The 25931-nt window shown below is 41.0% G+C and overlaps 1 protein-coding gene across 1 annotated transcript; it reads left to right on the plus strand.

Annotated features, from left to right (window-relative positions):
- Positions 1–23655: 23655 nt before the first annotated feature.
- KLF14 (KLF transcription factor 14) lies at positions 23656–24829 on the plus strand (the record flags this gene model as incomplete). Its single annotated transcript, XM_082691724.1, has 1 exon — positions 23656–24829. One exon carries the CDS (start codon positions 23656–23658, stop codon positions 24637–24639), a length of 984 nt encoding a protein of 327 aa, XP_082547850.1. The 3' UTR covers positions 24640–24829.
- Between the last annotated feature and the right edge of the window lie 1102 nt (positions 24830–25931).

Consider the following 25931-nt stretch of genomic DNA (forward strand, 5'->3'; position numbering starts at 1 on the left):
GTAAGTAGGAATTCAAATGTTCCCCGGTCCACAGGTGCTCACCCCAGGCCATCTCTCCTGTTGGAACCCACAGCTATCGGGGGTAGCCTACCCCTACCTCCCCCCTCCACGTGCAGATGCGTTCTCTTAATCCTGGAGGTCCATGAGCCCTGCACCCTCTGCTTCTGGTGGCTCTGATGAAGACCATGGAGGCCCTGTAGGACCAGCTCCTCTCCCCCTCATACTTCCCTGCCCACCCCCCTATACTTCTGAGTTGGGCCCAAGGATCACCAAGCATCCCTCCCTCTCTTGTTTATAACCACAGAATCAGACGCCTTCTAACATGACGGCCAGAGAGGTCTTCCTGGTCCAAACAGACCATCCCTAAATACAATCATCCAACACAGGTCGAATTCCTAAGATCAGGGCTGTTCCATCCCAGACACAGGAGCCTTCCTACAGGGATCAGGCGATTTTTTCAGTAAAGAGCCAGGCAGGAAATATTCTAAGTTTGTGAGTCATATAGGTTTCTGCTGTATAGCCTTCTTTTTGCTTCACAACCCCCTACAAATCTTTTTTTCAAAGTTCCTTGCTCGTGGTCTATACAAAGGAAGCCACAGTTCATAGTTTGGCAACCCTCATTCCAATCCGCTTAGGGGTTACCTATATTAAAATGAATAAATTGTCCTCATGGTTTATAAATCAGTCTTTTGTTGACATATTTTTGTTGGTTCATTTAGCAATGGTAGGACACAAGTGTCTGCTGCATCAGATTATGCATCCATTGTAAGATCCGATACATAAAAGGCATTCATTTTGTTGCAGGGTAATATATTATTTGAACAGCAGGCACCAAACATCTCCTTTGGGAAGACCTTGATAGATTGATCCCCTTGGACGTGGAGGTGACACTCCACGGGCATGGCTGGGAGGGAAGTGGGGATGCAGAGGGACAGCCGTACCCTTCCGCAGGAGACACTAACGAGCAGGTTAACTTTGGGGGAAGAGTCCATGAGAGGAGTGGAGAGGAGGGGAGACTGGACCACACGGGAGGCCACTAAAGCCTGTAAGGAAACATGCACAGAGACAGTCCTGGGGCAGAGTGGCCAAAAAACTCTTCTTGTTTTTAAAGTCACAAGGCTGTCTAATATTCTGCTTTTGGTTATTTGTGTTGTTGCATTATAAACCCCTTGCACATCCCAAACCTCTGCTTTGTGGCTTTTTCTTTTTTTTTTTTCCTTCACAAGAACATAGCTGACTTTAAAACAGCACACGTTGGCTCGTAAGCTAGAAAGCAGATCAAAGAGTTCAAGGAATGGCTGCAGACTGAGGCTGCCCTGGGGACCCAGCTGGCCTGCTGCTCCCCACATCTGAAACCCGGGAAGCCAGTTTCTGCTACGCCAGCTGGGGAGGACACCCGAACATTCCAAAAGGGGACTGTTAGACAAATCAGAGAAGTCTGTTCCCTCAGCCTCTGGCATCTCCTGTGAGTGGGCCGGGGCAGAGACCCACATTCTGGTCAAGAGCAGTAGAAAGAAGAGAACAGCAACTGACGGTGAGAGCTCTGTGGACCCAGGAGTTCGGAACCAAAGAGACTCTGAGACACGAGTTCCTAGAAATGCACTTGAGGCCTAGGGAGGCCACTGGAGCTTCCCAGCATGTTAGAAGGGTCTTGTATCAAGTTTTATAAAAAAATATAGGTTATATGTTGTTTCCCTTACCCCATTACTTAATCTGTGGCTCTACTGAGACCGTGAGATTAGTGATCAGAGCTGAGGGCCCCTGGGTGGGTCAGTTGGTTAAGCATCTGCCTTTGACTCGGTCATGATCCCGGGGTCCTGGGCTCCAGTCCTGCATTGGGTTCCTGCTCAGCGGGGAGCCTGCTTTTCCCTCTCCCTCTGCCTGGAGTTCCCCCCACTTGGGCTCGCTCTCTTTCTCTGTGTCAAATAAATAAAATCTTTTTTTTTTAAGATTTTATTTATTTATTTGACATGCAGAGATCACAAGTGGGCAGAGAGGCAGGCAGAGAGAGAGGAGGAAGCAGGCTCCCTGCTGAGCAGAGAGCCCGATGCGGGTCTCTATCCCAGGACCCTGGGATCATGACCCGACCCAAAGGCAGAGGCTTTAACCCACTGAGCCATCCAGGTGCCCCAATAAATAAAATCTTTTTTTAAAAAATGATCAGACTTGATATATGGGACAGGGACAGCACCTCTGAGGTCACTCCCTAAGCAGCCAGCAAGTGCCTCCCATCTAAATATAAAAAGGGCCACTGTCTAACAACCCTGTATCAGAAAGACCTTTAGGACCTGGATCTAGGACTTGGGAATTAATAAAGGGCTTAAAAAAAAAAAAGATTCTATTTATTTATTGGGCACAGAGAGAAAAAGCAGAAGCAGGGGGAGCAGCAGAGGAAGAGGGAGAGAGGCAGGCTCCTGCTGAACAGAGAGCCCAATGCAGAACTCAATCCCAGGACTCTAGGATCATGACCTGAGCTAAAGGCAGACACTTACCTGACTGAGCCACCCAGGTGCCCCAAGAAAGGCCTTTTTGAGATCCTCATTCACTCATTTTATTTACCTGCCCACTGGGATCTAAACCAGAGGTTCTCTGTGGTCCCCAGAGGATAGCAGCATCAACCGGGAAATTTGATACAAATGCTAATTCTAAGACAACCATGTCAGAAATTCAGGGGTGGGGGAATCTGCATTTTAACAAGTCTTCCAAGTGCTTCTGGTGCAGGCTCAACTTTAAGAACAACTCTTCTGTGGGATTTACCCACAGTCACAGATGGTTAATGAAAAAGAAGATTCCCAGTCCACATATCTTTGATGTCTCTTTCAAACGTCTCTCCTGAAATTTGGTTCTTTCTGTGGTTCATGCACCAAGGAGTAAGGCTACACTCCCATTAACCCTGCGTCTGTGCCCCAGAGCGGTGGATTCTTACAATCGGCCCCTGGAATGATAGCACTGTTGCAAAGATTTGTTTCCCTTTGTTCCCACAAAGTCAACCCTGACTGTCATTTTGGTGCTCGTCTTCCTCTGATTATTTTCTCTGAAGTCATAAAGGAGAGAATCCGTCCATCAAGGGCCGTTTCTTCCTCATCCACTCTCTTGCCAGGAACTTCAATTCCTCTGTCCCTGCTGATACCAATTCCAGGAGGCTTCTTAAACTCCTGTGCTTCAAGATCATTCAGAGAGGGACCTAGGGGCACTTTCTTGCCTCGTGATGCTGCCCGGCATCCCAGGAGAGGCAGGATATATCACCTGAAGCTTTATCAGAAGGAGCACATGTTGATGTCAGGTTATGCAAATCGAGCCACTTCTATGTCATGTTTTCCCAATTTTCTCCTCGTTAGTCCTTTCCTAGCACCATAACAGGTCAATCTCCAGAAGAAGCTATTAGAAGAGAGACAAAAAGAGATAGACTTCCAGTAGGACCTCTAAGACCAATGTGTCCTCAAAGGAGTCCATGGCCATCTAGTTTTTCTTGTGGAGTTTGGGCACCAGGGGCCATAGGGCACTTACCTGTGATCACCTACATGCTTCCAGGTCAATCTGGGTCTTTCTATGATCTTGGCACCCCTTAAGGGATATCCTGAAACATCAATAATGGAGCCAAATCCCCAAACCACATAAATCATAGGGAAAGAGTGATGGCTCATTAGGGTAAGTACTAGTCTCAGGAAAAGTGATTACAGACTGTCACCAGGTTGCCCCGTTAAGGGAATCATGAAACCTAGGCTGCTGGAAGTCTGAGACATAAAAGGAAGAGAAATAGCAGCTACAGCTGGGTTGGGTTCAAGGTAAAGCTCTCCAACCCCCCATCCACATGCCCAGTATTACGTCCTCCCATGTGGGTAAGAGTCCTGTTTTAGGGTTGCTTCAGCACGTCTGTCCTTTCTGCACTGCACACCCATGAGGGACAGCCCGGATGCAAAGGTCTTTCCAGTCCTCGCTCTCTTTTTTTACAAAATTTTAAGACAAAATTGAGATCATAGAGCACTTACAGTACATATGGATTTCCTTCAGAGTTTATAACATATTTTCCTGCCATTGTTTCTTGTTACTCATTAGCAGTTTAGTGTCCCTGTAGAGTTTCACTGTAAATAAATAGGGAGCCATATAGTCAACCAGTTCTCTGTTTGGAGGCATTTATGTTCTTGGCTCTATCACCTTTGTAGTGTACCCTATCATTTATCAATATAAAAATAATTAGATTTGTTCCATTTAATGTTCTTCCCCCAAATCCTATTTTAAATGATTTTAATATTAACACATATGGATGGGCTCCCTTTGGTTACATTAACCTGCACCATCACTTCCACTATGAGTGTGTGTGTATGTGTGTATATTTGTTACTGAGATATATACACAGAGAGAGAGAGAGAGATTCATTTTGTTAACAGCTCATGGCTTAATTTTTTCCCCCTTAATCTGAAATTTTTTTGATAAAGATTTTAAAGCAATTCTCATCTACCATGATGTAAGTTATATATACCGGTCTTTGTTCTGTCGACTTAGCTTATGGTTTCTATTTTCACTGCTTCCTGGTTATTTCTCTTCTATTTTTTCTTACTCTAGTAATCAAGTTTACTTCCCCCCATTTATGATTTTTTTAAAGATTTTATTTATTCATTAAAGAGAGACAGAGGCAGAGGGAGAGGGAGAAGCAGGCTCCTCGCTGAGCAAGGAGCCCAATGTAGGACTCCATCTCAGGACCCTGGAATCATTACCTGAGCCAAGGGCAGAGGTTTAACTGACCACCACTCAGATATCCCATCCCCCATTTATGATTTGGAAATTACATACCTTTGTGTTTTTCACTTGAGTTTACTTAATTTACAATGTAAAGATCTATGTGGATACCATTTCTTCATTAATTAAAAAAAAGCTATGCAAATAAAACATAAGTACATTTGCATTTTTCTGTGTGTGTGTTTTTGTGTCTACAGATTTGTAGATTCTTGAAAAACACAGATAGGATCAATATACATTGATTAAAACTTGCCTTTTCATTTAATGATGTGTTTCTCTGTAAATAAATGGATACAGGACTGGATTGGTCCTAACATACTGTCCTCTGTCATAGCTGTCCGTGAAATAGATTTACCTAATTTATTTAACCACTCCTCTGCTCATAGGTATTTAAGTGGATTCTGACTTTTCACTTCTACAATGCTTTAATAGAAAAATATTTTTATATCTATCTTTGTGCACCCCTGCAAATATGGCTATAGTTCATACCTGGAAGTGAAATTACTGAGTCAAAAAAAATATGAACACTGAAGTTTTTGATAGCTACTATTAAATTATCCTCCAAAATTTTTTACCGTTATACACTTTCAAAAACTCGATGGGAGTTACCTGTAGCCAAACATCCTTACTAGCTGGCTTTTAACCATCTAAAGGTTTTGCTATGTGATGGCTGAAAATGATATTATAGTATTGCTTTAATTCATAGCTCACTGTGAGGCAATGAATCTTTCCGTGTTTATTGACCATTTGGTTCTTTCTATGAGCTTTGTGTGCTTTTATTTTACCCTGTGCTGCATGTACTTTGCCCATTTGTCCGTTCTATTATTTATCTTTTTTTAAGCAGCTTAAAACAACATAGATTTATTATCTCATACTTTCTGTGGGTCCTATTCATCTTTTTGCATGTTAATTTGTAGGCACTCCTTGTTTTACGGGGTATTTATTCTTAGGCTGTTACATATGCTGACATTATACAGTCACTGAGCCTGTGGCCTGATTTTTATTTGTTTAGAGTGATGTTTGTCCTACAAAAGTTTAATATTTTGTGGTAATCATATATTTCAGCATCATTTTTTTTTTCCCAAAGCTTCTAGGTTTCTGCCTGCCTTCTCTACTGCTCAATGAGAAAGTCTGTAATTTTTAAGTTACTTTTTAATTCACATTTTAAAATTTACATACAGTAACATTCTCTCTTTGTAGTGTTTTTAAAATATGAATTTTTAAAATTCATAAGCCAAGTTCCAACAAGATACGGAACAGTTCTATGGGTCCCCAAATTCATCCATGCCTTCCTTCCCACTCCCAGCCAGTGCCAACCACTGACCTGTTTGCAAGGATTTCTCATTCTCATGTAAATGGAATCATAAAGCATAAGGCAGATGGGATTCATACATGTTGTTGCATGCATTAGCAGTTCGTGATTTTTATTGCTGAATAGTATTCCATTATATGGACCTATCACAGTTTATTGATTCATTCACCAGCCAAAGGGCATTTGGGTCTCTTCTGGTTTGGGGATATTATGAATAAAGACATTCTGAACATCACATAAAGGTTTTGGGCGAACAGAAGTCTTCAGCTCTCTTGGCTAAAGACCTCAGACAGGGACTACTGGATCCTGTAGTAAGTGTGTGCTTAACGGGAGGAACCATTGAGCTGTCTTCTAAAGGACTACTATTTTGCATTCCTACCTGCAGAGTACAGTAGTTCCGAATGCACTGTGGTGCATTTGTTTTGTTATTGTCAGGCTTTAAAAAAATATCTAATAAGTGTATAGTGACAACTCATCGTGCTTTTAATTTGCATTGCCCTTAACTAATGATGGTATCTTCTGTTGTATTTATTTGCCAGGCATATGTGTTATTTGTTCAAATCTTTTGTCTGTTTTAAAAAGTGGGTTATTTATTTTTTAGTATTGAATTTTAAAAGTCCTTCATATATTTTTTTTCAATACAAGTCCTTGGTCAGATATATACTATGCAGATACTGCTTCCAGTCTGTGGCTTGTTTTCTTATTCTCTTAACAAAGTCATTTGCAGAGAAATTTTAAATTTTGATAAAGTCCAATTTGTAATTTTTTGTTGTTGTCGCTATGGATCATGCTTTTTGTATTAGTTCTAAGAAATCTCTGCCTAACCCAAGTTCACAAAGGTTTTTTTTTTTTTTTTTTTTTCTGGAAGTTTTATAGTTTTGGATTTCATATTTAGGTCTGTGAGCTATTTTTCATTATTTTGGAATAAGGTGAAAGATCTGGACCGAGGTTGAGTTTTTGCGTATGGACGTCCGATTGTTTGGATGTGCATTGAAAGACGTCCATTGAAAAGCGATTGAAAAGACTCTCCTTTCTCCATTCAATTGTGTTTGCACCTTTGTCAAAAAGCAGCTGGCCAATTCAATCTATTTCTGGACTCTCTCTCCTGTTCCATGAATCCTCTGTCTTCTTACCACATCACAGACCTACCCTGTCCTGATCTCTGTAGTTTTATAAAAGCTCTTGAAATCATATAGAATGAGTCCTACGATCTTGTTCTTCTCCTCCAAAATGTTTGGTTATTTTAGCACCTTTGCCTCCCCACATTAATTTTAGATATGGTATCTAACAAAAATAATAATCCTACTGGGATTTCAATTAGTCTTGCATTGATTGAATCCCCACATTAGTTTTGGGAAAGTTGGCATCTTCACAATATTGAGTCCTCCAGTCCCTGGAGACGGTATTTTTTTAGGTATTTGCTGCCTTCCGTCAGTGTGTTATAGTCTTAATTACACAGAAAATACAGATTTTGTTACATGTGTACTAAATATTTCATTTTGAAGAGGTACTAAAATGATGCTATTTCGGGTGATAAATAATACTGTTTAATTTCAGTTTTTATTTTTTTCCCCTGTGAGTATACAGAAATACTATTGATTTTTGTCTATCGACCTTGTATCCTGCAATCTTACTTAAATTACTCATTAGTTCTAGTAACTTTCTGGTAGATTCTTTGGGATTTTATAAGTAGATAATCAGGTCTGAAAATAGTTTTGTTTCTTCCTTTCCAAGCCGTATATGTTTCCTTGCATTATTGTCCTCGCTAAAACTGCCTGTGTAAAGCTGAGTGGAGAGTAACTATCCTTGGCTTGTTTCCAATCTCAGGAAAATCATTTGGTCTTTCATCATTAAGTTCAATGTAGTTTTTCTGATAGATGCCTTTTATCCAATTAGAGAAACTCTTTTCTAATGCTCGTTTCCTAAGTTAATTTTTTTAAAAAGATTTTATTTATTTGACAGACAGAGATCACAAGTAGGCAGAGAGGAAGGCAGAGAGAGAGAGGAGGAAGCAGGCTCCCTGCAGAGCAGAGAGCCCAATGCGGGGCTCTATCCCAGGATCCTGGGATCATGACCTGAGCCAAAGGCAGTGGCTTTAACCCACTGAGCCACCCAGGTGCCCCAGTTTAAAAAAAATATATATATCTTTTTAAATTGAAGTATAGTTGACATGAGTTTTCTAAGTTTTTAATCATGAAGGGATTTTGAATTTTGTCAACTATTTATTCTACATCTATGGAGATTATGAATTACCCCAGCCCTTTAAAATTTTTATGCTTAGATTCCCTAATCCACTTAGAATGTATTTTTACATTGTGTGTGGAAGTGATTGAATGTTATTTTCACCCCAACAATTAACTAATTGTTGAAACTGTTAAATACATCATCTGTCACTTCACTCATTTGAAATGTCCCTTTTATCATCCATTGATCTCTCATAAATACATGTTTCTGGACCATCTCTTTTGTTCTGTCAACTTACTGGTCTATTTCTCTGCCAGTCTACAGTGAGTTAATTACCAAAGCTTGGTGATAGTTTCAGTATCTGCTGGAAGACACCACTCTTGCCATTTTTCTCTTTCAGATGAATTTGAATCAGCTTGCCAAATGCCATACAGAAACCTGTTGATATACTGTTCAGGACATCCTTAAAATGATAAATTTGGGGAGATTATTATTTTATAGCCCTGAGCCATTCTGTTAAGAAGCAGTATGTATTTCTCTGTTTACTCAGCTCTCTTTTGTATGAACTTCAATTCCATTGTATGCTTTCTTTCACGAATACCTCTAGTCAACTTACCAATAACTTCTTTTTTTAAAAAAAAGATTTTCACTTATTTATCTGAGAGACAGAGATCACAAATAGGCAGAGAGGCAGGCAGAGAAAGAGAGAGAGGGAGAAGCAGGCTCCCTGCCAAGCAGAGAACCCGATGCGGGGCTCGATCCCAGGACCCTGAGATCATGACCTGAGCTGAAGGCAGAGGCTTAACCCACTGAGCCACCCAGCTGTCCCACCAATAACTTCTTTTTAAAGACTTTATTCACTTATCTTACAAAGAGAGAGAGAGCGGGCGCGCACAAGAAGGGGGAGCAGCAGGCAGAGAGAGAGGGAGAAGGAAGCTCCCTGCCATACAGGGAACCTGACGGTAGGACTAGATCCCAGGACTTTAGCATCGTGACCCAAGGTGAAGGCAGACGCCCAAATGCCTGAGCCACCCAGGCACCCCATCTTACCAATATCTAACCAGTTCAAAAGTTTCTCAGACACTTTTCTTGGATTTTTCCAGGTAGAGGAGATATCACTTGTGCAACATGACAGATTTGTATCTTTCTTCCAATATTCATATCTTTTTTTTTTTTTGCCTTTTTTTTCCCCCCATTATTGCATTTAATGGACATCTAGTTCAATGCTAAATGGGAGTGCTAGGAGCTATTGTTCCCCATTTTAATGGGAATGTTTCAAGTATTTCATGATTAAGCATTGTTTGTTGTAGATTTTTGGTAGAAACACCTTTTCAAATGTAGAATGCTTTATTCTATGACCTATTTACTGAGACCTCCTTTTGAAACTAGGCATGTGTACTGCATTTTATTAATTCTGGTTTTGGTGGGTACCTATTGAGATAATCTTTATCTCTTCAGAGATACAATGAATTCTATTAATGTATTTTCTATTTTCAGACAACTCTACCTCTCCTGGGATGAGCTCAATTTGGGCATGATGCAGTATTCTTTTAATATCTGCTAGATTTGGTATGCTAACAATTGATTAAGAAATTTTATATTTATGCTCATCAGTGAAATTAACTTTTGTTTTTTTTAAGATTTTATTTATTTGACAGACAGAGATCACAAATAGGCAGAGAGGCAGGCAGAGAGGGAGGGAGGAAGCAGGCTCCCTGCTGAGCAGAGAGCCCAATGCAGGGCTCCATCCCAGGACCCTGGGATCATGACCTGAGCCGAAGGCAGAGGCTTTAACCCACTGAGTCCCCCAGTGAAATTAACTTTTTAAAAAATCTTATAGTCATCTGATTTTAGAACTAGGGTAATATCTACCTCTTAAATGAACTGGAAAACTTTCAATCTGTCTTATAGGCTAGAATCATTTATATACTTTGAAAAATATCTGTTTCTTTGTTTTGGTAGCTCTAGATTGCAAAACTACTTGGATCTGGATCTGGTGCATTTTTTTTAGTAGTTTTTAAATGATTTTTCCATTTATTTTTAGGTAGTTGGTCTATAGGTTTTCTCCTGCTTCTTGAACCAACTTTGGTGATTTGTACTTTGATGGATCAAACATTTCATCTTAATTTTAAATTATATTTATTTAAAATTATACATAGCAATCATTCAGCTTTTTCTACATTTCTTGTTCCTTCCATTATTTATATCTTTTTCCCCTTAATCTGATTCACTAAGGATTCATTTATTTTATTGGTTTTGACAAAGAAGTATAATTGGTTTTAGTAAAGAAGCCCCATTTTTAAAAATTTCACTAATTTCTATTTTTATTCTTATTCTCTTTTCTTTTATTTCTTTGGGTTTATTTTTCCTATTCTTTTTCTGGCTCTTGATTCAAATGCTTAGTTTGTTTATTTTCACAATTTCTGTTTTCTACAAGCACTTAAAGCTGTAAATCTTTCCATTTGTACCACTTTGGCAGCACTCACAGATCTTAAAATGTAGTGCGCTCGTTTGTTCATTCCTAAGTAGTTTGTCATTTCAATTTTAATTCCTCTTTAATCCAAGTTAATTAGAAGTGTGCTTTCTCATTTTCAAGAGGATAGAGGGGTTTTTTTTTTTTTTGTCTGTCATTTACTATTTTTTTGTTAAATTTATGCTTGTGGTCAGTGAATGGAGGTTGTACAATTTCTACTTCATAGAATGTATTGAAATTTTCTTTGTAAATATCCCGTGTACATACATATATGTATGTATCTATATACATACACACACACAAAATATATATGTATATATCTCCATTATTTCTGGAGTACAAAGTTTCTTAACAATGTTAATGGAATCCTCCGTAGCCTTTTTTTATTTCTCCTGAAAATATTTATTTTGTTTTCTTTGTTACATCTGTTTGTATTAATCAGTCATTTTGTTGTCGTTTTGTTGTAGGAGTTTTAGGTAGACCACATAGAGCTCTTTAAGGTTTGGGGCTTCTCTTTCTTTCCCTTTCCAATCTGAGTAAATCCACTCACATCAGTGAATCCACTCACAGTCTTAGTAAATCCACTCACATTGTGACAACTGACACTTTGGGCTAATTCTTGCATCTTATTTTCGTATTCTGTTTACGCTCCTTTGTTTTATTTCTCCTCTTCTCCCTCTCCCTTTTCACTGAATTGATGACATTTTCCTATTTAATTTTCTTTTACGGTTAGGAAGCTATACATGCTACTTCAGTGTTTCTAGTGGTTACTGTCATTCTTAAACTTGTTTTATAAAATCCATATCTTCAATTAATGAATCCAGCTAACCTTCTCTCAGAATAAGCTGAGAACCGTTTCACACTTTTCCTTTTCTCCTCTGCCCCTGCTACCTCCCCAGTAAAGATCAGAAGAGTTTTTAATTCCAGATTGTCTCCCCCACACTCCTCCCCTCCTCAGTCAACAATGATTTTAAATTTCACCACAAGTTTTGCTGTGTTTTGTGTCCCACATGTCTCCCTCTTGGATTCCTTTTTCATTTTCCTGAAATACACTGCTTAGTTATTCTTTCAGAGAGGGTGCTTAAGTGGTATATTTTCTGAACCCTTACATTTCTGCAAGTGTTTTTATTTTGCTTTCGCACTTGAATGATGAGTTCACCTGGGTATAGAATTCTAAGTTCAAAATAATTTTCCTTCAGAACCTTGAAAGCTTTGCTCCATTGTCTCCCTGAATCCACTCTTGCTGCAGAGAAGTTTTCCCTCCTAATGGCGGGGGATGTCACGCTCTCCTCTCCAGGAACCAGGGGGGCCAGAATAAAAGGGACTTCCAACAGGATGCCCCCAGGGCTGCGTCAACAGTCCGCGCCACTTCTTCATCACTGATGCATTTAGCAAGTATTTTTGTGCAATGTAATGTTCCGGGCTCTGTACTGGGATTTGTTTTGAAATCAAATGTTTCATCCAAGCAGGGAAGTGTGGAGACTAATATAGCAAACAGGAGTGGACCTGCCATCCTTAGGGACAAATCTTATCATTTTGCCTTCTTCACTTCCGGCTTTCAAAAAAATAAATAAACGACTAAAGAACTCATTGAAATCCCATTCCTTTTCCTTCTGCACCAGAGATAACTGCCCGAGATGGGGTGTTTATCATACCCACTAATGGATTATACTTTTAATATATGGATATACTATGGATATACATGACTAAACAATATATAATAACTAATACCAGTGCTTACTACCTGCCTACAGAGGGTCTAATTACATTATATATATATTAACTAGTTACATTGTCACTGCGACTCAATGAAGTACCATGCTATTACTATCTCCTTTTTTTTTTTTTTTAAAGATTTTATTTATTTATTTGTCAGAGAGAGAGCGAGAGCGAGCACAGGCAGACAGAGTGGAAGGCAGAGACGGAGGGAGAGGGAGAAGCAGGCTCCCTGCGGGGCAAGGAGCCTGATGTGGGACTCGATCCCAGGACGCTGGGATCATGACCTGAGCCGAAGGCAGCTGCTTAACCAACTGAGCCACCCAGGCGTCCCTTACTATCTCCTTCTATAAATGAGGAGAAGTTACTTAATCAAGGTCACATGACAGCTGACGGGCTAAGCCACTGCCCCAGAACTTGGCATCCTGGCTGTAGGGTTTGTGCTATTAACAACTATAACATGCTAATTTGGTAATAATTTCCGTGTACTTAACCTTTGTGTAAATGCTAATCAGATTCGACACATTCTTCTAAAATCTTGGGTTTCTTTCCCCTGCCGTATTTACTGAGCAGAAAACATTGCCCATGATCTAGCTCATTTGGGTTCACCATTTATTTTTATATACTACCAGATAGCACTGCCTTGCATTTCCACGAATCTGTAGATTGCTTCAAAAATCTGCAGCAAGTGCTACATCGAACATATTTGCAGCTGTTTCCTATGGCCAAGGGCAAGCATTTCTCTAAGGTGTATTTCGAGGCACGCAATTTCTAAATCACACTAAGTCACAGGGTATGCTCACTGTCATCTCTACAAGTTGTCAGGTTGGGGCATCAACTTCTATTTCTCCGTCTGAAAGGAGAGGGTCCTATGTCTCATGCCAGGATTTGATTCTGGCTTGTTAGACTCCACACATATTGCTGAACTTATTGGGCTGTTATACTGTAGGACCGTCTATCACCCACTTTTTCTTTTCTGTTTTAATACAGAACCCTCAGTTGGGCTTTTGCTCTCAGTCTCATTACGTAAAAATATTTACCAATTATTTACTATGTGCTAATTCTTCCTGTCGATGGTTATTTTTTAAAGCCCACAACGCTGCAGGCACTGAAAAGTATTTGAAATTAGTCCAATAAAGGCTCACCTGTTTTTCATAAGGTCGTGTGTACTTCACTTGGGCTTGTAAGTTAACACCAGCCTGAATGTAACAGGCAAAAAGTCCAGCTGTGTCTAAAAGAAACCTGACAGCTAAGAACACAGGCGTTTTTACTAAGAGCTGACATCAAATCTAAAACAATAAATCTAAATTATTAGATTGTGTAAAATAGAAATTTTTAGAGTTGAATGCTAAATTTTAAAAATACTTAATGTCTCATTCTACTAAAAAAAATTATACAGATAATTATATGTGGAATTTTGAGAAACTCTACCAAGAGGTAGAATTCCTATCCTCCAGAAATTACATATAAAGATAAGTAATTTTTTTATTATTTTATTTTATTTTATTTTTAAGATTTATTTATTTATTTATTTGACAGAGAGAAATCACAAGTAGACAGAGAGGCAGCCAGAGAGAGAGAGAGAGAGGGAAGCAGGCTCCCTGCTGAGCAGAGAGCCTGATGCGGGACTCGATCCCAGGACCCTGAGATCATGACCTGAGCTGAAGGCAGTGGCTTAATCCACTGAGCCACCCAGGCGCCCCAGTAATTTTTTTTTAATTTGGGGCTTGAACTCACCACCCTGAGATCAAGACATGAGCTGATGGGGTGCCTGGGTGGCTCAGTGGGTTAGGCCACTGCCTTTGGCTCTCATCATGATCTTGGGGTCCTGGGATCAAGCCCTGCATCGGGCTCTCTGCTCAGTGGGGAGTCTGCTTCCCCCTGCCTCTCTGCCTACTTGTGATCTCTCTCCCTCTGTCAGATAAATGAATAAAATCTTAGGAAAAAAAAAAAAGACATGAGCTGAGATCAAGAGTCAGAAGCTTAGCCAACTGAGCCAGCCAGGTGCCCCCAAGATATGTAGCTTTTTAAAAAATCATTTATTTTATTGCTCAGCCAGAGATGCAACTTCCAACTGCAAAATCTTTAGCCTCACAAATCTAACAGCTGGTTCAGCATCTCCACTTAGAGGTCCGCATAGCATCTCAAAGTCTCCAAAACCAAACTCCCACTTTCCACCTCTTATATCCTGCTTCTTCGAAAGTGTTCTTCATCTCAAAACAAAAAATATATATATATTTTTCTGGTTGCTGGACTGCAATTCTTGGAGTCTTTCATGAGTCCTTACCTTCTTTTCTATCCTGCATCGAACACCAGGGCAAGCAGGGATCCCACATACTCACTGCAAAAGACATCCAGACTCTGACCACATTTCACCACCTTCACTGCTACCACTCTGGTCTAAAGCACCATCCCCTTTTGCTTGGACTTCTGCAGCAGCTAACTGACCACTCTCCTGCTTCCACTTTTGCTCATACTCTAGCCTATTTGCTGCACAGCCAGCAGGGTAAACCTCTAAAAAAGTAATGCAGATCGTGTCACTGCTCAAAATTCTAAGACTTGCCATCTCTTTTTCATGGGTTGATAAGGTCCTATATGACTTGCCTTCCATCCGCCCAGATCCCTGAACTCATTCATCTCTTACTATCTCTTTCCCTTCACTTACTCTGCTTCAACCTTGTGTTGGGCAAAAATAATGACTCCCCAAAGATGTCCACATCCTAATACCAGAGCCCACAAATATGATACATTCTTATAGTAGTCTGGCCAAATATGATGGTGGTTTGGATTAGGGTTATTGGCAGGGAAAATAGAAAAGCAAATGGTCAAAGTACATTTTGAAGGTAGAGTTAACCAAACATGAAAATGAAGTAGATGTAGGGGTTGAGAGGGAGGTGTCAAGAATGACATCCCCCGGGGCGCCTGGGTGGCTCAGTGGGTTAAGCCTCTGCCTTCGGCTCGGGTCATGATCTCGGTGTCCTGGGATCGAGTCCCATGTCGGGCTCTCTGCTCAGCGGGGAGCCTGCTTCTCTCTCTCTCTGCCTGCCTCTCTGTCTACTTGTGATCTGTCAAATAAATAAATAAATCTTAAAAAAAAAAAAGACATCCCCCCCCCCCCCCCCAGTTTTCTGGCTTTAGGGAAAGGCTGGATGAAAGTGCTAGATCCTGAGACAGGAAAGACAGCAAGCAGAGTAGATCTGGGGTAACAACCCAGAACTCAGCTTTTGAATATATTCAGTTTATAATAACTATGAGACATCACAGGAAGAGCAGGGAGTTGTCAAGTGGTCAGAGGGATTTAAGACAACCCGATATCTCTGGAAAACAGACCTGGTGTAAAGACTGTAATCTCATAAACTGTTGGTACACAGGTGTACGTACCTAAGTCAGGAGAAATCTTAAAAATTACCTAGAGAGAGAGTGGGTAGAATTGACAGAAGAGGACATTGTGGAGAATTCTGTCCAACTTTACATTTTAAACATTAGGTAAAGGAGGAGAGATGAACAATTAAGACTGGGAAGGAACAGTTAGAAAGATGGAAGTAAGCCCCAAAGAATGCAGTGTCACAGAAGCCAAAAGAAAATGTTTCAAGGATTACTCAACTGCTCTTGAGATTTCTAGTAATTTGAGGATTGGATTTAGCAACCTGGATCAATGTTGATTTTTTTTTTCTTTTTGAGAAGAGGGGGGTTTTTAAAATATAAAATATACATAAAATGTACCATTTTAACCATTTTTAGGTATACAGTTCAGTGACATGAAAGTACATTCACATGGTTGTACACGAATGTTGCTCTTAGCAAGAATTTCTGTAGCAAAGTAAGGGCTAAATACTGGAGCAATTTTAATAATAAAGGGTAAGGGATTGGTGAAAATACAGAACATATTTGGCTTTTGAGAGACCTGGCTTTGAAAGGGAATGTGGCTGTGAGGCAAGAGCTAGAGGAGAATGGAGAATTGAGAGAGACAATTTTTTAAATTGGAGATATTAGTCCATTATTGAATGTCGATTCAAATTATTCTGCAGAGAAGGAGAGACAGAAAATGCTAGAGAGAGAGGGCATATGTTATGGATTATGGATCCTGAGAAAGCAAGAAGTAATGCAGCTAGAACTGATGAGCATGGACTGGGCTTTGCCAAAAGGTGGGAAGGAAACAGACGGATGCGAATAGGTTGGCAAAGATTTCTGGGAATGCTGAGTATCTATTTGAGCTTGGTAATCATGAATGAATAGTGCTACTGACCTGTCAGTTTATGTATTCCTATTCATTTATTTCCTATAAATTCATGTATTGCCCATAAAGGCATTATAGAATGCCTACTGTGTGCCTCCTGTGAGCCACTTTTGACCAAAGGAAGGAGCAGGTCAGCCTCTCAAGACATTCAGGAAAATCCCTTGGGTGTTGCTCCTGGAAGCTTTTGAATGGGCTTAGGAGGGTAGAACTTCTGTAACAGTTATTTCAAGACCACAGTAAACACGATGTTGAGAAATTATCCTTTTCCTACTTTCCATTTCAAATAATCCCCCATTATACTTCCAGAGCCAATTCCAGAGAGTTATCAATGTGCACTGGTTACAGACTAGCTCACAGGATAGAATACCATCTGCACAGAGACCCCAAAGTCTCTCACCAGCTTGAACCACCGATGCCCTGTTCATTATCCAGTGAATCCCTAGATCCCAAGAAACAACAATCAATAAGAAGAAAGCTCCCCTCCCTTTACAGAGCAACTACCTATGTACAAGGCATCTTCTCTCCGCAGTTTCCTCCAATTCTGCCTCTTCTCAGCCAGAGAAATTCCCCAGGAGGTCCTCGGCACTGAGAGGCTGGATGTCTTGCCCTGGGACTGGATGCGCTCCTGCAGCAACCTCCAAACCAGTATTTCTGTTTCCAACCCAAGCCCCTCATTTGCATTGCCTTTTCCAAAATTCAAGAGGATCATCTGGACAATTCACAACACCCCCACCACATCCACAGATTAAGGAAAATATAAGCAAATACCTACACTACAATCTAAGTTCCACGAGGGCAAAAAGTTTTGCTTTGTTGCTGTTCATTAATGTAACTCCCAGTTCCTGGAAGAAGGTTTGGTATACAGAGGCCATCCATGCACACTGGCCAAATGAATGAAATATCTAGAACAAGCTTTGTGCAGTGGCACTATTGTAGCCAATGAGGTTTAGCCGAGACGCGATTATTGCTAATTGAAATATCTAGAACATATCCCAAAAGTACGGCAGAACAGTCACCAGCAAAATAATACTTCTAGAGCCTAACAACATTCATTAAAAATCACTTGTTTTTCTGGTACCATTTACCTTAAACACAGAGGCACGGCTTTCTTTTTCTTTCTCTCTCTCTCTCTCTCTCTTTTTTTTCCCCAGAAAAAGCTTCCCTTATGTGATTACCTACACATAAATAAATTATTACTTTTTCCCACACTGTTGGTTAGAAGCATCCTGTCATCCAGGAAAAGCACCCTTCTGAAAATTTAGTGTTTAAGGAGTCACAGTGGAATTGTAAAGTATTTAGAACTGAATGACAATGAAACCACTATTTTGCAAACTTATGGGATACAGATAAAGCAAGGGAAATTCTCTTCAAGGGGTTATATAGCTCCCAACTTATATTTTAGAAAATAAGAAAGATTAACATAGTGTTTAAGTTAAGTAGAGAGATTAACATAGTGTATAAGTTAAATAGTAACTTTAGTATTAAATAGTATGTATTTAAATTAAACATAGTGTTTAAGTTAAATAGTAACTTGTTAGTATTCAGTAGTCAGCATTTAAATTGAAAACTTTTTAAAAAAGGAGTAACACATCAAGCCCAACAAAAGCGTGAGAGGTTAATACAAAAAAAACACAGAAATTAAACAAATATATTTAAAAAGAAACAGACACGATCAACAAAAGCTGAGCTATTTGAAGAGACTATAGATAAACCCCTACAGGTTCATCTAATATTACAGACACATCTCTGTTCAGACAAAAAAGAAACAGAATTCTCAAAAATATCAGGAATGAAAAGTAGGATATAACTATAGATACTGTAGAGCATTTTTGAAAAATAAGGCTATGAACCATATTTCAACATTTTGAAGGCTTAAATATAGTATCTAATTTTTATTAATTTTTAAAGGATTTATTTGTTTTAGAGAAAGCAGGGGCGTGGAGGGGGAGGGACAGAGGGGGAGAGAGAAACTCAAGCAGACTCCCCGCTGAGAATGCCCCCCCCCCCCACCGCCCAACACACACCCGGCTGGATCTCACAACCCTGAGACCATGACCTTAGCCGAAATTGAGAATTGGACACTTAACTGACTGAGCCACCTGTATGTCCTCTTAGTATCTAATTTTTAAAGAAATGTGTGAATCACCAAAATTGACTCAAGAAGAAATTGCAAACCCAAATTAACAACCATTAGACAAAGTGAACTGAATTTTTAAAATACTGTGGTTTCACAGATAAGCTTTACCAAACAATCAAAACACAAATAATACCTCCCTCATATAAACTGTTATAGAAAATAGAAAAGAAGGTTATTTCCAAATGCATTTTAGGAGGGTAGTACAACCCTGATACCAAATGTGGACAAAGGCAGTGCAAGAAAAGAAAATTATAAGTCCAAATCACATTCAAGCATGGATGCTAAAATAAAAAACACTCATAAATTGCGTGAAGCATGTATTAAATAATAGTACATTATGGGAAATTCAGGTATGTCTCAGAGAATGCAAGCATAGGTCCATATTTGAAAAAGCTATCAGTGACCCTTTATATTAACATAACAAAGACAAAACCTATAATCATCTCAATGGTTTTAGAAAAAGGATTTAATAAAATTCAGTATTCATTGCATGGATTTAAAATATTCCTGCTTTATTTTTTTTATTTTTTATAAACATATATTTTTATCCCCAGGGGACAGGTCTGTAAATCACCAGGTTTACACACTTCACAGCACTTACCATAGCACATATCCTCCCCAATGTCCATAACCCCACCCCCCTTCTCCCAACCCCCCTCCCCCCAGCAACCTTCAGTTTGTTTTGTAAGATTAAGAGTCACTTATGGTTTGTCTCCCTCCCAATCCCGTCTAAAATATTCCTGCTTTAAACTCAGCGGGGATAGAAGGGAACTCCTTCAGCAGATAAAGGGTTTCTATTAAAAACTTACAATAATGAAAGTCGTAATAATTGCACATTAAAGATATTCTCAATGAGGGACACCTGGGTGACTCAGTCTGTTAAGCACAAGCCTTCAGCTCAGGTCACGATCTCATGGTCTTGGGATCAAGTCCCACATCAGGCTCCTTGCTCAGCGGGGAGTCTGTTTCTCCCTCTGCCTGCTGCTCCCCTGCTTGTGCTCTCTCAACCGCTACCTCTGACAAATAAATAAATAAAATCTTAAAAAAAAATTCTCAATGAGATAGAAACAGGGGACTGATAATCAAGAGCATGATTTACAGATAATATGATTAGCTATATAAAAATACAAGAGAATATGCAAATAATCCATTTCACTAATAAAGATAAGGAAGTTCAGCGTGTTTACTAAGATTATTCCAAAATCAGTATTTTCAAATAGCATCAATAACCAATTAAAAAATTTATAGTTTTATATAAAATTTTATAACCGCAACGAAAGCTGTAAGATACCTAGGAATAAATCTAACAAAGAGGTGTAAGAATTTTTATAAATAAACTATGAAATGTTATTGAAGGATATGAAGAAATCAGTGATATTAATGTATTAGATGACTCACTTTTATAATGATACCTTATCTCCCGAGACTTAATGTGTAAATTTAACTTAGCAAAATACCAAAAAAGGTTTTTCAGTGGAAGTTGACAAACTGATGCTAAAGTTAGTATGGAAGAGTAGAAGTCCCAAAATAGCCATTATAGTTTAAAAAATGAACAAAATGGGGCAGGGGAGCCCTTCTAGACATGAAGACTTACTATAAAGCCATAATAATTAAAACAGTGTGGTATTGGCTCGGAATTGGTTTGATCAGTGGAAAAGGACAAAGTAGGAACATATCCATGAATATAGGAAAATTTAATTTTCATCATGGTGGCATTACATGTTAATGGGGGAATGAAAGACTGTCCAGTAAAGCAGGTCAGGATAACAGGTTTTCCATATTGGGAAAGGGGTAAAGTAAAATTAAATTTCTAACTTACACCATTAAAAAAATAAGTCCCAGGGAATCAATTTTATAAGTGTTGAGAGCAAAAACTTCAAAACGTTAAGGGGGAAAAAATAGAGGTTATCTTCACGGTATCAGGTATAAAGCGAGTTCTTCCATAAGACCCAAATGACACAAACTATAAAGAGATCAAGGAATATGACCACATTTTAAATTTTCTATAGTACAAAAGACATCAAAAGCAGTCAGAAATGGAGCCACAGACTGAGACAATATGAGGTTTATATGTATGAACTCCTATAAAACAAGAGGGAAAAAAATGAAAACATATACAGCCCATTGGAAAAATGGAGGAGGTCTGTAAAAAACCAAATCACAGACTCAATCTTAATAGCTAATCAATATATGAAGAAATGCTCAACCTCCCCAGTAGTGAGGGAAATGCAAATAAAATAACAAGATACTGGGTTTTGAAAAAGTCAGATTGTCAGAAATGAGAAAATTCTGAAGCTAGAAAAGGTCACGTGAGGCACACAAGAACTCTCACCCACGACTGGTAGGCATGTAAATTGAAGAACCATTTGGCAGCCTCTGATAAAACTGGACACGTGCGTGTAGCCTAGCAATTCCCCATCTAGGTAGATTCAGAGAAATTCTCACATATGTGCAAGGGACACATGTACACACATGTTCATATTAGCATTGCCCCAAATATCGGCAGCCGCTTAAATATTCATCAATAGGGCAATGAATAAACAAGGCACATTTATATGCATGGATCTACAATATAGCAATTAAAATGAATGAACTGATTTATATTTATCAACATGGAGAGAAAATAAAAACATACCATGGAGGGGGAAAAAAACCCAAATCAGAATATGTACAGTCTAACATCACACAAACACATTTTAAAAATCAAATAAACAATATTCTGTATTTTTATGGGTTCAAGTGTAGTCAAAATATAAAACCTAGATGGGAAAGTTCCATACTAAATTCACGATAGTGTTTGCCTTTGGAGAAAAAGGTGAAGAACGGTTTTGGGGAGGAGTACAAAGGGACTTCAGTTTTATCAGAAATCTTGAGTAGTTCAATTAAAAAAAATCTGCAGCAGATCTGGCAAAATGCTAACATTCACCAATTATATGATAGGTACATGGATGCTTGTGATATTGTCTCTGCGTTTTAAAATACCTTTACATTTTTTCCCAAATAATGAAATTAAAAGAAAAGCAGCTAGTAAAGAATTCTCTGATAGAAATTTCACCTGTGTAGATAAATTGAGACAATTGTCTAAAATTCTTAGGCAAGGAACTTTATAATTATCTGTCTTAGGATGGAGTCTCCATAAAAATAATAGAGCTGGTACTATTAATAAAACTACTGAAATGAATAAAGCAGATTCTATAAGTATCAACATGGATAGTTGTCAAAATCATATTGAGGAGAAAAAGTAAGTTGCAAAATGACATGTACACTAGTATACCATTTATAAAGAAAATTTAAAATACACAAGCATGGGTATATATATTTACATATAAATATATAAGTAATTAGGTAATAAAGGTATAATAATAAATGCTGGAAGAATACACTCTTTATAATACTGATTACCTAGGGAAGTAAGGAGGCAGAAAGTTGAATTAGGGAGGGAAATAAAGTGACATTTAGTTCTATCTGCAATCTTTTAATATAAATTTAAAAAAACCCTGAAGCAAGCATGACAAATATTTTACATTTGATTATTCTAGGAAGTAAATACACGAATGTATGTTATTCTTGATGTATATGTATTTTTAATTTCCAAAAGAAAAAGTACTGAAGAATCACAAATGAAATGCACATAATTCAACACTATGTAAGTAAAGCCTGTATACATCAAAAGCCGTGCTATGACTATTTTTAGAAATTATCCTGTTTGCTTTTCTATGTGTTTTTAATTTTTCAAAAATCAAGGGAGGATAAAAAGCAATGAAATGCAAAAAAAAAAAAAAAAATCAAACATATACCTGATCACATAAAAAGAAAACCCTGCAAAATCACAAGGAACAATTCTATATCATTTGCTGCATTTTTCTTATTTTTAATTTTTTCAAAAGAAAAATAAAAGATGTTGCCTAATTGGAAACGTGACTTTCTATTATTAAAATTGTGGGAGTCCATTTTAATGTGTTTATCTCGCTGCTAGTCTATAATTTATATTTCAGCGTGGAAATTTGTTTGTATGCCTGTGACAGGTTAATGCAGTTTAAACATGCATTTTTCTTTCGTTGGTTGAATAGTTAAATCGTTACTCAAAGGATTTTAAGTTTCAATTTCAACCATGAGAGGATTCTTTGCTTTTTCAAGGTTAGAAATGTTTCTGGTTCAAAATGCTATTAATTAATAGCTACGTAGTGGATCTATTTAGGGAATTGGTACCGACTCCGGATTAACAGTGGAACTGTTAAATGAGAAAACTTTTTTTTGATGCAGACTTGGGGCTATTTTAAATTTGGTCTGACAGCGGTGGAGAGAAATGAAATGTAATTCCAGCCCGCTCAACTCACGATCGTAATTATGAATCGAAAGACATATCAGGTATTAGCATTTTTTTTCCTTAAAAAAAAAAAGTTTCTCGGACTCCGCCGGACACCCCGCTGGCGGAGGACCAGCGGGCGCGGCGGGGGGGACGGGGGGGGGGCGGCGAAGCCGGCAGGCTGCCCAGAAGTTACGATCGGGGAGTTTTCTCTTTATTAAAATTACCTGGCTCACCAGCAGAGGCAAGAAAGCGAAGACAAGATAATTTCTTAGGCTGTTAAAAATGACTTAGCCCGGTGGGCCCCGCGTTCCAAGGGGGTGTCCTGCGGGCCGGGGCGGGTCCCGCCGCCCCCGCGGGCTCCGGTGCGTCAGGGGCGCGTCAGGCGGGGCGGGCTCCGCGCGGGCGGCGGCGGCGGCGCCGGGCGGCGGGCGGCGCGCACCGGGCCTCCTGCTTCTCGCTCCGAGGCTGCGGGACGGACGCTCCCGAGAACTCTCTCGCCCGCGGCCGGCCGCGCTCGGACGGCGCTCGCCGGCGGCCCGGCGGTGCCAGCATGTCCGCCGCCGTGGCGTGCCTGGACTACTTCGCCGCTGAGTGCTTGGTGTCCATGTCCGCGGGCGCCGTGGTTCACCGCCGCCCGCCGGACCCCGAGGGCGCGGGCGGAGCCGCCGGCTCGGAGGTGGGTGCGGCGCCGCCGGAGTCCGCTCTGCCGGGTCCGGGGCTACCGGGACCCGCGTCGGTCCCCCCGCTCCCCCAGGTCCCCGCCCCCAGCCCCGGCGCGGGCGGCGCCGCGCCCCACCTGCTGGCTGCAAGCGTCTTGGCTGACTTGCGCGGCGGCTCTGGGGAGGGCTTCGGGGAGAACTCGGGGGAAGCTCTGCGCGCCTCGTCCGGCTCCTCCGGCCCGACCCGGGGCTCCGGCCCGACCCTGGGCTCAGAGCTGGCCCCGGCCAGCAGCGCCGCGGAGATCTCCGGACCCGCGCACTCCTCCGGCGAGCTCGGGGTTCCTGGAGCGCCAGACGTCCCCGGAGCGCCTGTGGTCCCCGGGGAGGTCCCCGGGGAGGCCCCTGGGGCCGGCCCCGCCCCCGCCACAGGTCCAGTGCCCCGTCGGAGGCCGGTGACACCCGCTGCCAAGCGCCATCGCTGCCCCTTTCCGGGCTGCAACAAAGCTTATTACAAGTCGTCGCATCTGAAGTCCCACCAGCGCACCCACACGGGTGAGCGCCCTTTCTCCTGCGACTGGCTCGACTGCGACAAGAAGTTCACGCGCTCCGACGAGCTGGCCCGCCACTACAGGACGCACACGGGCGAGAAGCGCTTCTCCTGCCCCCTCTGCCCCAAGCAGTTCTCCCGGAGCGACCATCTGACCAAGCACGCTCGCCGCCACCCAGCCTATCATCCCGACATGATCGAGTACCGCGGGCGCCGTCGCACTCCCCGCGTCGACTCGCAACCCACCAGCACGGTGGACAGCTCCGGCTCCGACCCCGGCCAGGCGCCCAGCCTCACCACCTGCCTGTCTGACAGTCATTGCTGTTAGTCGTCCCCGGCAGGACGATCCCCCCAGGCCGTTGTCCCTGCCTTTTCTTTGCCCGTCCCTCTTTTCCCAGAGTCATTAGACCAAGGCACAAGACTGGTTCCTCTGCTTCGAGGGTCGGTCCAGGCAGGCACGTTGGACCCTGGGGAGGGACTGGGGGCCTGAAAACAGCAGGAATTCTTACAACACGTATATCGACCTAAAAAGAAGGGTTGCCTCAAGACGGCCCCTTGGAACTGGTGAGAAGGGGTGAACCCCGGTACTCTCCAGAGTCCTGAAGATTCTCCCTTCCCTGGAACCAGAGATGTGAAACTGGAATTCTCAGGTGCCTGAGGAGCTCCCAGTCTCAAAGGACTCTGGTGTCTTACCCACTCACCAGGGCGGACCTTGGAGAGGGTGTCAGGGGTGGCAGTCTTGGAAATGTCCAGGACTGGGGTGGTGAGAGGCCTTTGGAAACAGAAATGATTTCTATTTCTGTAAATAGCAATGTTTACTAATTTATTTTTAGTATCTTTTAAACAGGGAACCCAGGTTGATGGGAGGTTGCTGTCCTCCACTCCCCAATTGCCCCAGCTACCTCTGCTAGGAGAGGCCATGTAAGAGTCCATGTGAATGTATGACTGGGAGATGCTTCTTGGTGTCTGGGAGCGGTGCGAGTTTGTTTGCAGATCCTGTTGCATGGTTTGGAACCCTGCACTTGCGTAGTAGCCTTTCTTCCCATTTGGATTCCTACTCGTGGAGGGAAATTTCCTGGTTCACTCTTACAGTAAGTTTGGTTTAAAAATTTGGAAACAACCGTAAATGCACCAGAAATGAGAGTGGTCCAGGCTAGTTCCCCTTTCACCCTCAGGTGACTTTGGGTGAGATGGGTCCAAAATAAGACCTTTCAGGACCATTGTGAATATTCAGGGAAATAGGGGCATGTGGTTCCAGTTGCCCAGTCCAAGTAATCTCAGGTGTGGTAGACTCTGTTCATTTCTTAGTGGCTAATGAGGGGTTTATTTCCCTTGGGAAGTGTGCATTTTTGTTTTTGCAGCAAATGAGTTGATGGTTTGGGGAGGGAAAGATGAGAGTGGCTTTCTCCAAAGATCTGGTTGTCCTGGATTTTGGGAAGGAATAGCAAGGTGAAAATTATTATCAAATAAGAGGACCCTTCTCCCTTTACTTTGGAGTCCCTCTGAGTTACACCCTCAGGACCCTTCTGCCCCAATGCAGGACTCAAGCATCAGCAGTATTTATTTTTCTATACGTATCTCTGCTGCTATGAATGAAGTTGTCGGCCACTCTGCTTTTGT

This window comes from Mustela nivalis, assembly GCF_964662115.1.
Source record: "Mustela nivalis genome assembly, chromosome: 12".
NCBI lineage: Eukaryota > Metazoa > Chordata > Mammalia > Carnivora > Mustelidae > Mustela > Mustela nivalis.